This window comes from Pongo pygmaeus, chromosome 3 (genome assembly GCF_028885625.2).
Source record: "Pongo pygmaeus isolate AG05252 chromosome 3, NHGRI_mPonPyg2-v2.0_pri, whole genome shotgun sequence".
Classification (NCBI taxonomy): Eukaryota; Metazoa; Chordata; class Mammalia; order Primates; family Hominidae; genus Pongo; species Pongo pygmaeus.
This window is the reverse complement of record NC_072376.2, coordinates 131,307,557-131,320,407: the sequence shown is the minus strand read 5'-3', so window position 1 is coordinate 131,320,407 and position 12,851 is coordinate 131,307,557. Positions and strand designations below refer to the sequence as shown.

At 42.2% G+C, this 12,851-nt stretch overlaps 1 protein-coding gene across 4 annotated transcripts in view; it reads left to right on the top strand.

Annotated features, from left to right (window-relative positions):
* The first annotated feature begins 332 nt into the window (after window positions 1-332).
* PRSS12 (serine protease 12) overlaps window positions 333-12,851 on the top strand; it is a 79,389-nt gene continuing 66,870 nt past the window's right edge. For 3 of the 4 annotated variants that reach the window (XM_063664057.1, XM_054486496.2, XM_054486495.2), the window contains exon 1: window positions 348-1,123. In XM_063664057.1, coding sequence (XP_063520127.1) covers window positions 616-1,123 — 508 coding nt within the window. In that variant the 5' untranslated portion in view covers window positions 348-615. Of the gene's footprint in view, window positions 1,124-12,851 lie in introns of all 4 variants that reach the window. The other variant, XM_054486493.2, reaches the window with a different exon arrangement.

Here is a 12,851-nt window from a genome sequence, read left to right as displayed (position 1 = left end):
GGTAAAGATTTCAAAACAGAGGAAACAAGATACGGGGCGACGAGGTTGGAGGAGAGATGACGGCAGGGGCCGGTGCCAGACTTGGGAGCCGCCAACGCCGGGCTGTGCTGGTGCTGCATGCTGGCAAGGGGCAGCCAAGACCGTGCTCCGTGCAGGCACCCTCGAGCTCGGTCCAGGCAGCTGGCAGTGCCGTGCGGGCGGACTGCGGTGGGCCTGGCAGGGGCCGAGCGGAGGACCCGGGCAGCCTGCGCGGCCAGCGCCCGCCCCCAGGGGGCAGAGTTCCCGGGCTCGTGCCTGCGCCGCTACCTGGGGCTCAGGCTCCACCGCTCCCCGCTGCGTCCGCGCCTTCTCTTTTCCGGTCCTCTCCGCTGGCCGGGGCTCGGCTGAGCTCCAGATTTCCCCACCCGCGGCCGCCGCCGGGGGAGAGGAGCCGAGGCACGGCAGGGCACCAGCGGCGGGAGGCGAGGTTGGGGAGGCGAGGGCGGTCCGCGCCCGGGGGCGGAAGGGGGCTGGGGGATTCGAGGGACGCGGCAGCCCCGCCCCCGCCCCCTCCTCGTCTCCGCTCCAAGCCCGAGAAGCTGGGGAGCATGGACCAGACCCCGCAGCGCTGGCACCATGACGCTTGCCCGCTTCGTGCTGGCCCTGGTGTTAGGGGCGCTCCCCGAAGTGGTCGGCTTTGATTCTGTCCTCAATGATTCCCTCCACCACCGCCACCGCCACCGCCATTCGCCCCCTCCGGGTCTGCAGTACCCCTATTACCTTCCCACCCAGCAGCGGCCCCCGACGACGCGTCCGCCGCCGCCTCTCCCGCGCTTCCCGCGCCCCCCGCGGGCGCTCCCTGCCCAGCGCCCGCATGCCCTCCAGGCCGGGCACACGCCCCGGCCGCACCCCTGGGGCTGCCCTGCCGGCGAGCCATGGGTCAGCGTGACGGACTTCGGCGCCCCGTGTCTGCAGTGGGCGGAGGTGCCACCCTTCCTGGAGCGCTCGCCCCCGGCGAGCTGGGCTCAGCTGCGAGGACAGCGCCACAACTTTTGTCGGAGCCCCGACGGCGCGGGCAGACCCTGGTGTTTCTACGGAGACGCCCGTGGCAAGGTGGACTGGGGCTACTGCGACTGCAGGCACGGTTAGTGGCCTCGGGGCGGCCGCGGAAACTCCGGACGGACCCGGAGCCAGTGAGGCTTGGGGCCGGCGTACAGGTCTCTTGGAGAAAGTGACGGGGTGTGGGGTTGTGGGCTTGCATTGCGGGCTGTGATGGTGGGCTGCAGCTGGGTTACCAGTAAGGTATACTGGTGCTGCAAATCTGAGCCAGCCAGCCAGGTGTGCTTGTGTGAAGGTTGTCAGGGGTGACAGTTTCTATGCAAGGTGCTGAGCTCTCGGTTTCTGGATCTGCTCTGTCCTCTGGCCACTGTGTGTGTGTGCGCTCGTGTATTGGGTGACAGTGTGCTTTGGGCGTCTGTTCTCTAGATTAGCTTACGTTGAGTGGGTTACCATATTTACATTAAAGAGGCATAATTACTTGTTCTGGAAAGGGAAATGTTACATTAACGTGACAACCAATAACCTTCCCTCCATTCTTTAGACTCCGATTTGGAAAAATGTGGTAAAATTTTTGCCTTAATTTAACTGTTGACCTCTGTTTTAAAAAGTATGACAAAATTAAGTGGCCAAAATCAGCGATATTCACATACTCCAGCTCAGTATGGTAAGTATCATTAGTGACTGGAAAAAAAGAAAGGGAAAAGAGATGGGAATACTACTATCTTGGTGAAGTAGCAACTTGATACAGTCATACACAGTTTTCCAGAGCCGTTACTTAGCTTTATATGTTTTATCAGGATTAGTTGGTAACATCAGGAGATAAAGGTGGCAAAATGTTTTAGGTTTGTGGTAATAAAAGCATCACACTAATAAATTTAATGTAAATGAATAATCCAGCTTTGAACATTGCTTCATTTTGAATTGTTGGGATTTTGTTGAAATTAGTTTTTTTTTCTTTAAAAACTGAGGAAGAAAAAATATCCTCCAAAGTTTGAATTTCTTTTCAACAAAATATTTTTGGCAGCTTTCCATTCACACTGTGGGGCAAGGGTTTCCTGAATTGAGATCCTGAATCATATTGTACTTTGTACTTTTTGGAGGTAACTTGGAGGTTATCTGTCACAATGTCATTCATTTCCTGGAGAAATTTTATTTATCAGTACCTTCAATTGCATTAGTGCTTTGAGTTAAGGAAAAGTGATAGGAAGGTTAAGATCAATTATCCTTCATCCTTGGGAATGAAGTCATCGCTTTACTTGTGTTTCATGAACAGAATGTCAATGTAGCTATAAAAAATTTGAGGTGATGTCAAACAGAGTGCTAGCATTGTCTCGTTATTCACCATAAGAGATTATAGTAAAATCTTAGGTTTAGCAAACATTGACTTTTTTCATCTTCATATTATTCTTAGTTTTATAAATAGATAAGAGTGGAGAATTATTAGAGAATGAATGTGTAGGAGAGAATATACAACTTCTCTTTAAGTACATAAGCACAGACTCAAGAAAAGTAATTTAAAGTTAAAAAATGATAGTGATCTGTTGCTCTCTTTCTGACATAACTCTTTCAGCCTTATATTTCAGACATGGAGAGTAACTTGTCCTTGGATTTCCTGCCACCTCACGTTCTTCAGTTGACTAGAAATGTAAATCTTTTGAACGCCTTTATGTTCCTAGCTAACTCTCACCAGACAAAATCCCAAATACTGCATAATAGTTGTTTGTACCTCCTGGAGTAAAGTGATTGAACAAAAGAGAAACAAAAGAAACCACTCAAGATGGGAGATAAATGCCCTTCCCACCACCACAAAAAAATAGGAAAACGATCAGCTGTGTAATAATGAATTACTTTCACAGACTCAATCTTATTCTATCATTTACTCCTCCAGTTCTGCTTGGGCATAATCTATAGCTTTGAGATGACTGGCATATTTTGAACCTTATGGCTCTCTTGGTCCTACATTTCAATTAGGGGTGTGAACAAAAGTATCATGGAGTGGTGAAAAGAATATTGAATTGTGCTTTAGAAAACACTGGTGTCTGCTTTGGCTCTGCCAGTAGCTGTGCACCGTTGGGTAAGACTCTTAACTCTTAGAGCTTTGGTTCCCTCATCAGGAGAAAAGCAAGTTTTGAGTAAATTAATTTAAAAGACCTTTGCAGCACTGAGCGTGTACGCAAAACAACCTGGGCTGATCATATTAGCTAGGACTTACTGTGCATTCATTCTGTGTTGAATGCTGGACTAAACATTTTATGTGCATTTTCTCATTTCATTCTTTTATTTTTATTTATTTATTTATTTATTGACAGGAGTCTTCCTCTGTCACCCAGGCTGGAGCGTAGTGGTGCAATCTCAGCTCACTGCAACCTCCGCCTCCCTGGTTCAAGCGATTCTCCTGCCTCAGCCTCTTGAGTAACTGGGATTACAGGCGCCTGCCACCACGCCCGGCTAATTTTTGTATTTTTGGTAGAGATGGGGTTTCACCATGTTGGCCAGGCTGGTCTTGAATTCCTGACTTCAGGCCATCCACCCGCCTCTGCCTTCCAAAGTGCTGGTATTACAGGTGTGAGCCACCGCTCCCAGCCTCATTTCATTCTTGTAGCAACCTTATGAGTGAGTTCCTACATTTTACTGATGAAAATATGTGAAGATGTATTATGAGGAGTGTAGGAGAAAATAGTGTTAGATATGTGTATTTTTACTTCACAGCTCATTTTGCTGTATTTCTTTACTTACATATACAAGTAGAAATATCTGTGTTGTGTAGTAATCCTCATTTTGTAGTTTATGGACTAGTCTAACAGGAAGAAAGGGAATTATGTTTGGCCCGATGCACATAATTTACAGTCTCGTATGCTTAAAAGATATCTGGTATCTTTTTCTTTTCTTTTCTTTTCTTTTTTTTGAGACAGGGTCTCTCTCTGTCACCCGGGCTGGAGCGCAGTGGCGCAACCTCAGCACACTGCAACCTCTGCCTCCTGGGTTCAAACGATTCTCCTGCCTCAGCCTCCCAAAGTGCTGGGATTACAGGTAAGAGCTACCATGCCCGACATATTTTTTTCTTTACAGAAATCCAGGGCAAAAGAAAATAACAATTTATAGTAATGTGATCCCTCCTTTAAAAAATAAAGTGCTGGCCAGAGTCACATATCTTGTTGCATCGAGAAAAATGAGGAAGTTGGTGTCTCTGTGGTGAAGAGTTGATTGAAGCCAAGTTGAAGGGGCAGGGTGGGAACCTCAGGTGAGCCAGGGCTGGGCATGGATGTTCCAGTGGCTCAGATGTCAGAGAGCAGGAAACATGATACTTGGGCCCTGGTTTTATGAAACTTGCAAATTAATACTAAAGAATCATTCTAGGGCTGGGCACGGTGGCTGTCGCCTATAATCCCAGCACTTTGGGAGGCTGAGGCAGGTGGATCACCAGAGGTCGGGAGTTCGAGACCAGCCTGACCAACGTGGAGAAACCCCTGTCTCTACTAAAAATACAAAATTAGCCGGGCGTGGTGGCGCATGCATGTAATCCCAGCTACTTGGGAGGCTGAAGCAGGAGAATCGTTTGAACCTGGGAGGTGGAGGTTGTAGTGAGCCGAAATCGCACCATTGCACTCCAGCCTGGGCAACAACAGTGAAACTCTGTCTCAAAAAAAAAAAAAAAAAAAAAAATCATTCTGGCTTTGGGAATACGCTGAATCAGCTCAGGGAGCTGGTCTCATTATGAGCATTTAGAATCACCTTGGGACTTGTTGAAATGCAGATTCTTAGACTGTAGCTCGGGCTCTGAGTGATTCTTAGATCTGGATCAGGAATGGAACATGCATTTCTATTGAGCAGTCAGAGTGATTTAGATGCTGAAAACTCTGTCACAGTCAGGCAGAACACATGGAAGGGCATTAGAACCCACCTAAAATGTATAGTGGTAGGTGATGATATAGACTAACTGAGCCCACCATTCTGTGACTTAACCCTGTTAGGCTTTAGGAGCAAGTGTAAGGCATGCCAATGCTAACTTTTTGTGTGGTTTTAGAAATGGCACTTCTGGTTTTTCCTTTGACCAGTGTAGGATAGTAATAACCTAGTTCACCGGAATATGGTTATTTTATTTTTATTTTTTGAGACAAAGTGCATTTGTGCCATCTCAGCTCACTGCAACCTCTGCCTCTCAGGATCAAGCAATTCTCTCACCTTGGCCTCTGAAGTAGCTGGGACTACAGTCCAGCTAATTTATTATTATTTTTTTGTACTGTTTGTAGAGACGGAGTTTTGCCATGTTGCCCAGGCTGGTCTCCAACTCCTGGGCTCAAGTGATTCTCCTGCCTTGGCCTCCCAGGCGGGAGGTACCTGGAATTACAGGCATGAGCTACCATGGCTGCCCAGAATATGGTTATTAATTGAATGTGAGCTAGGTTATTTTTGCATTTCTACAGGAAGAATTAACAGGCAACTGATTTCCCTCAACAATAGCTTGGTGACCAAGCATGAGCCACCACCCAGCATGGTGGCTCATGCCTGAAATCACAGCACTTTAGGAGGCTGGGGCAAGGGGATCACTTGAGGCCAGGAGATAGAGGCTGCAGTGAGCTATAGTCATGACACTGCACCCCATTCTGGGCAACAGAGGGAGACCCTGTCTCTAAAACAAGCAAAACAAACACAACAAAACACAATAGCTTGCAATAACTTAGTGTTTCCTGCCTAGGAGGGGCAGTAACTTTTCTAGTCTCTGGTTGGCATAGCAGATGGGGCAACTTGCTTGACACTGTGCTGAGAACCTCCCTTTTTACAAGCCAACCATAGGTGGCTGATGATTGAGAGGTAAAACAGATTAAGTAAATGAGAAAGTTTTAATCATTGAGATTTTGGAGGAGAGGATGAGTCAGAGATCTGACTTTTTGTCTTGTCATGCTCATCTGTTCATGTGCACCTACCCACCCAAAATCTCTTGATTGAAATAGAGATAGAGGACATGTGGGCCAAGTACTATTGTTTACAGGCTGTACTCATTGAACTCCGTCTGTTGTTTGTAGTGAATGTTAATTAAAAAGTTAGCTGAAAGCTGTCCCCTGCCACTTTTAAGTGCTACATCTTGGTTCTATGTAGCAGTGCCGAAAAACGTTTATTAGCAATACCAGATTTGATACATTTCCTGGTTGATTTTAAATATTGAGCTCAATCTGCTTTTCAGACTAAGGCAGATGTCAAATACTTAGATTTGGGGGCATTATCTGATTCTTAGCTAGTGTGATTTTTTTTTTTTTAGAGAAGAAAATAAGATATCCTGTTACTATTGCCTTTTATGAGCTATTGTCCAGGGGTGTATATTTACTTATGTGGTCACTGTGGTGTGTGTGTGTGCATGTGTGCGCATGCATGTGTGCACCTATGTGTTAAGACACCATTCCCCAACCTTTTTGGCACCAGGGACTAGTTTTGTGGAAGGCAGTTTTTCTGTGGACCTGGGGGATGGTTTCATAGGCATTAGATTCTCATAAGGAACATGCAACCTAGATCCCTGGCATGCACAGTTCGCAATAGAGTTCGAGTTCCTAGGAGAATCTAATGCTGTTGCTGATCTGATGGGAGGCAGAGCTCAGGTGGTAATGTGAGCAATGGGGAGTGGCTGTAAATACAGATAGAGCTTCGCTTGCTCACCTCCTGGTCACCTCCTGCTGGGCAGCCCAGTTCCTAACAGGCCACGGACCTGTACCTGTCCATGGCTTGGGGGTTGGGGACCCCTGTGATAAGGTAGCCTATGTAGAAGTAATTTGGTTTATAACTGAAGGGAAAATGAAATATCCAGTAATATGGTACTACTCACAGGTACCTGCATTTGGTGGATATTATGCAGATACTAAAATAATTATTGTAAATATTTTATATATATATATAAAAGGAAAGTGTTTATGATAATGTTTAGGGGAAAGAAGGGTATGAAATTTATATATATACATTATGACTGTGAAAATAAAGATGCTTTTGGAAGATTTGGAAGAAAACATGATAATTATGAATTTGGGTATGGATGTGTCTTGAATCAATTTGGGTGGTTTTGATAGCAAAGAATAGAAAACGGAAACAATAAGGAGGCTTATTGTTCCTATTACAAGAAGTCCATATCATGGGCAGACTCCAGCATGGTACACTTCTGTTCCTCTGCTACTTTCTTGTCTCCTCTATGCTCTTCAGAAGCGTGGCCTTTATTCTTAGGCTGGTGGTTATTCCAGGCTTCACTTACAGATAGAACAATCTGCAGAAGAAAAGAGAAAGCCCCTCTGCAGGAATGTCCTTTTGAAACAACAAGGAAACCTTTCTGGAATTTCCCCCACAGACTTCCACATTTCGTTTGCCCAGACTGGATCACATGTTCCTTCCTGACACTCTTTGGAAAGAAATGTACAATTACCATGATTACATAGATTAGTTAGCTTAACCGCTGAATCATCTGGGGATTCAACTGGCAAGGAGGAAACAAGGTAGTTGTTGATCAGAACCAAAAGGGTTTGCTAAGGAGTATGGTTGGGACTTGTCCTTATATTTGGGAAACTTAATGCAATTAAAAAATAATAGTAAGTAATTTATAAAGTGCTGTAAAATGTTACATTCTTTTTTTTAGTCATATCTGGATGAATAACATTTAGACTCTGGTTTGGTTAACAAAGCATATTTCCTTGTCTTAAGATGCTATTTGCAGGCAAATATTATGACACATTTATATCTGAAATGAATAATTTCATAACTGATGAGAATGCTGAAGTTAGTTCATTTATTAAGTAAACATGATTATATGATTTAATTCTAATTTTGAAGGTTTTTTTCCCCTGAATTAAATTTTAAAGAAAGCAGTCCTTTGAAGCCTCTCTCCTTAGCTGCATAGTAAATAGGCATTATATGAACAATTGATTTAGACTGATGTCTACACGGTTGGTCTGCTGTCATTAGAAACTAAAGAAATGTTTATTTTTGCCCCTTTAGCATCTTCCTTTTCCAGGGCAGTCTCCTCTTCCCCTCCTTCTCCTTCTTACAAATCAGTGCAACAATATTAATAAAAAAATTATTGTATGCAAAACACTAAAGTAATGATATTTACCCCCCTACAAGCCACACATGCACATTTAGCCTCAGTACTTTTTATTAGGATCAGCAGAGGGGATACAAAGTGTAATGCTGATTCTTCTAACAGGGTAAGGATAGGTTTCATTTATTCATTAAACATTTACTGCATTCACACTAGGTGCAGCATTTATAAAGATGAATCAGAAATTCACCTTTGTCCTCTGGTTGAGGACAGCCATTTTCTGGGTGAGGTGTCAGAAGAAAAATACGCATTTTCATTACCTTCCCTGTGGTGCATGATCTGGGAGACAAGGAGATTATTGTTTGGTTTCAATTTCATCACTCACTGCTATACAATAAAATGGTAATACCCGTACCATTTGTTTATTTGTAGATGGTCTGGGGACACACAATTTGTGAAACCTTCTGTTGAGGTTATATGCATGTATTGCTAGCCTACTATAGCTTAACCATGGACAGAGTCATCTTTTTTTGTTTGATATCGTATAATGTTTTAAACTAAGGAATAATTTATAAGATTTATAAATTTCTAATAAGCACAATGTAAACGGGTAGAATTGCTAATTTAGAGAATGCACTCTCGTTTTGAACTATACCAACTGATTTTTTTTCTCAGCATTTAAGTTGTATACATGAATAATAAATGAACAATTAGTATGAATTATAGATGTGAACTAATGGAGGCAAATATAGCTCAGTTGGATCTTGGTTCAGGGGAATGCCTTGTATGTTAAAAATGATTTGATTCATCTTGGCCTGGGATGACTTGAATAAAATATACTATTTAGCAAAGATATAGCAGGTTTAATTAATGGGTAAATATAATTATAGATGAAAATAGTATAACTTAGTATTGTAGAATATGGTAAAGAAAGAAAATAACATAAAAATTAACCTAGCATCCCCTACTGTACTTGAAAAATTCAACCAATAGTCCCCCAATTCAGTTGTTTTCAGATACTGTAATTTTTTTATGTATTTTATAATTGATAGAGAATGGTCATTTAGTATATTTTTATAGTGTTGCATTTGGTATAAGACATAGTATTATATTTAACTTAATGTCAAATATGTGTACTAAATTGTTCAACATGTAATGGTTTTTTTTCTATTATTTTGAATAGGTCATAAATTGAAATTTCGGCATCACTCACAGTTTTAAGTGTACTTTTTGTCAAGGATCTGAACACTAGCTGGATGTTGCCAGTATGCATTCTTTCTATTCCACTAGAACAATAGAAATGACTAAAACTAATTATTTTATGCATCTGTAAGGTTCAATAATAGACAAGAAAGGATTTGTGTGAAAGCATTAAGTTTTTTTTACTCTTTTATCAAACTGTGATTTTTTAAAAAAAGATTTTTAAAATATTTATTACTAATTTTATTCAGAAAACACTATTGGCATGGGTCTTTGTTTTTACTGCATTTTCTTTCTCTTTAAATTAAGGAATGCTATTTTATAAGTACATTTTAATGAGGGGTTAACTAAATAGGCAGGCATGCATTTTTTTTCCCACCACAGGGTCTTGCTTTGTTGCTCAGGCTGGAGTGTAGTGGCATAGTCATAGCTCATCGTAACCTTGAATGCCTGGGCTCAAGCGATCATTTGCCTCAGCCTCCCAAGTAGCTGGGATTACAGGCCCGGGCCACCACGCCCGGCTAATTTTAAAATTTTTTGTAGAGGTGAGGTCTTGCTATGTTATCTAGGCTAAACAGGGATATCTTCTCATTTGCTTTATTATGGAATAAGCTGGGTATATAGAGTGAAGATAGTTGACTCATTTGGTTCCTTTTCTCCTATTTCTTTTAGGTTTCCTTCACATATGGAATATGGAAAGGAAGGTTGTTTTGCTTTTGTTTTTGTTTTTTGTTTTTTGAGACAGGGTCTTGCTCTGTCGCCTAGACTGGAATGCAGTAGCACAATTATAGCTCACTGCAGTCTTGAACTCCTGGGTACAAGCAATCCTTCTGCCTTAGTGTCCTGAGTAGCTGGGACTACACATGTGGGCCACCAAGCCCGGCTAATTTTTAATTTTTTTTTTTTTTGTAAAGACAGTGTCTTACTCTGTTGTCTAGGCCGATCTCTAACCCCAGGGCTCAAACAGTCCTCCTGCCTTGGCCTCCCAAAATGCTGGGATTACAGGTGTGAGCCACTGTGCCTTGCCTTAGTCTTATATCTTAAAGCTCAGAAACCAATGAGACTTGTTTAGGGAATTTTTATCCAGTCAGCTGTTCTCTAGTTTACCTGTATTGACTGAGATGGATAAGATGGTTAAAGAGAACTCTTCTTGAATGCCTGTCCCGCTATTTGGGGAATTCCTGTTTTCTGGCGAAGTTGTGCATCAAGCAAATTTCTGTTACACGAACCTTTTATGTTTTCTTTCCTTTATAAAACTGGAGGCCTACGTACTTAGAAGGAAAACAGTTGTAAACTATTTTACTGTAAATGTTTAACAGTTAAACATTTTTATCAAGGAATTAAGATAGTAGAATTCTGAACATTGTTGTACATTGGAACATTTTGCCTTTAAATAGTTACAACACCACCAGACAGTTGACCTTTTTCTTTTTTGGTAGCCGTTCATTTCAGGAACTCTGGGACCTCCACTGCATGACATGCCATCACGCATAGTGGTACAATTCCAGACTTTCTTCCTTTACTAGTTTGGTCTGCATGTTTATAATGCTTAATATAATTGACCTAAAACCTCTGCCTGAGACTTTAAATTATTATTCTTAACGCATTTTAAAGATAGAAATATGTAGAATAGAATGTTTTCTGTGCACGTGGCACTTGAGAGACTTTAAGACAGTGCAACCCTAGATCACACACACTGGGGTGTGGTCCAGGGACACAAACTCTGACTAGAGTATCGAAGAATGGTTGGTTGCTGTAGGATAATGTGGGCGGAAGGTGAGGGATCAATTCTTGATAATAAAAAATTAGACAATTGAACAATATTTGCCAAACAAAGTATTTCGTCTACAATTTATGCAAATCACTTTATTGTTAGGTACAGCAATAGAAATTAGTTCACTTGGTTAGCTTTGGGCTTCGCGGATTTCTTTGAGCTAAGGTTATTTTCCTTTCTCCATTGTGTAATTGTGTACCTATACATTTGTGCAAATGTGTACACGCACACGTTCATAGTCCTCCCACAACTTTGTACAGCTGTGGGACAAATCAGTTTCTACTGGAGGATCTGCGTCAACTATAGGAGCACCAGAAAGCCACTTCTCTCCTGTTCCACAGTGTAAAGAAACTTCAGGCTACTTTATGCTTCTCTGCCTAGTTGGCTTATTTCCATACAAGATTTGGTGGATTAGTTGCAGTATTTTCAGTAGGATGGTGAACACTAACGTGATATATAATGCATAAAGTAATATCTGGAGTTTTGAAAGGTACTTATTGTATTTTAGGGTCTTTGCTTAAGTTTGGAGGCAGAAGGTCAGTAACCAGGGCAGGGAACTAGGAGATAGTTGATCATGGCTCTGTAACTGCTCAGTTGCTTTGGTCTGTAGCTTCTTCATCCATAAGTAGAAGGAAATAAGTTATAGTTTTTTTTGTTGTTGTTGTTGTTTGCTTGCTTTTGAGAAGGAGTTTTGCTCTTATTGCCCAGGCTGGAATGCAGTGGTGAGATCTCGGCTTGCCGCAACCTCAGCCTCCTGGGTTCAAGTGATTCTCCTGCTTCAGCCTCCCAAGTAGCTGGGATTACAGGCATGTGCCACTATGCCCAGCTAATTTTGTATTTTTAGTAGAGACGGGGTTTCTCCATGTTGGTCAGGCTGGTCTTGAACTCTCGACCTCAGGTGATCCGCCCGCCTCGGCCTCCCAAAGTGCTGGGATTACAGGCATGAGCCACTGTGTCCAGCCATAAATTATAGTTTTTAAGATCTTGACCACCTCAGCTTTTCTAAGAGAATAAATGCAGCAAGAACAAAATAAAGCCAGAAAACAAATGAAAACTACTACTTATCTTAAATGTATATAGTGTTGGCTCTCAGAAAATGATATCCCTAAATGAAGCCCTCAGAAGTGGTCTCAGAAACAAGTTTTCCTTTGATCTTTTCCTACTTTCCTGTCACTGGCCTTCATTTTCCCCTGAGGCTAGCCGCAGAAACTAGAATTCCTCTTTTCCAAGGTGGGCTATAGACACCAGAACCCCTTGTTTCCACAGTCAGCCATAAAACCTAAAAATATTACTCAACTCCCCTCATGTCCCAGCTTTCTGTGTAAAGACTGGCCTTAAAAATTTATCTGACCTACCTTGTTTGATTACATGTCATAAGACCCCCCCATTCCAGAGAGGGTTCTTCTTCATACCCAGAAAAAAACAAAACGAAACTCAAAGAGGCCAAGAAAAATCTAAACTGATAAGCCTTACTGTGTTTCCTCACTCAGTCTATTGAGATGAGATCCTACCCATTTTGTCCAAACGTATTTCTACGTGGCTGTCCACACTTTGTTAAACCTGAACATAAAAATGGGCAATATCCTCTATAGCTTTGGGTTCTCATTCTAAAGGCTCCCACATCACGTAAAACCACGATCGAATAAATTTATATGCCTTTTATCCTAATAATATGCCTCTTGTCAGTGAACCTTCAGAAGGCAGAGAAAGTGCTCTTGGCTCCTACAATAGAATGAATCGTGTGTTCAAACTTTTAGTCTTTTAGAGCATATTTGAATGCTGTTTTTAAAAAAGGTGTTTCAAATAATTATTAGAAGAACTGAGCTT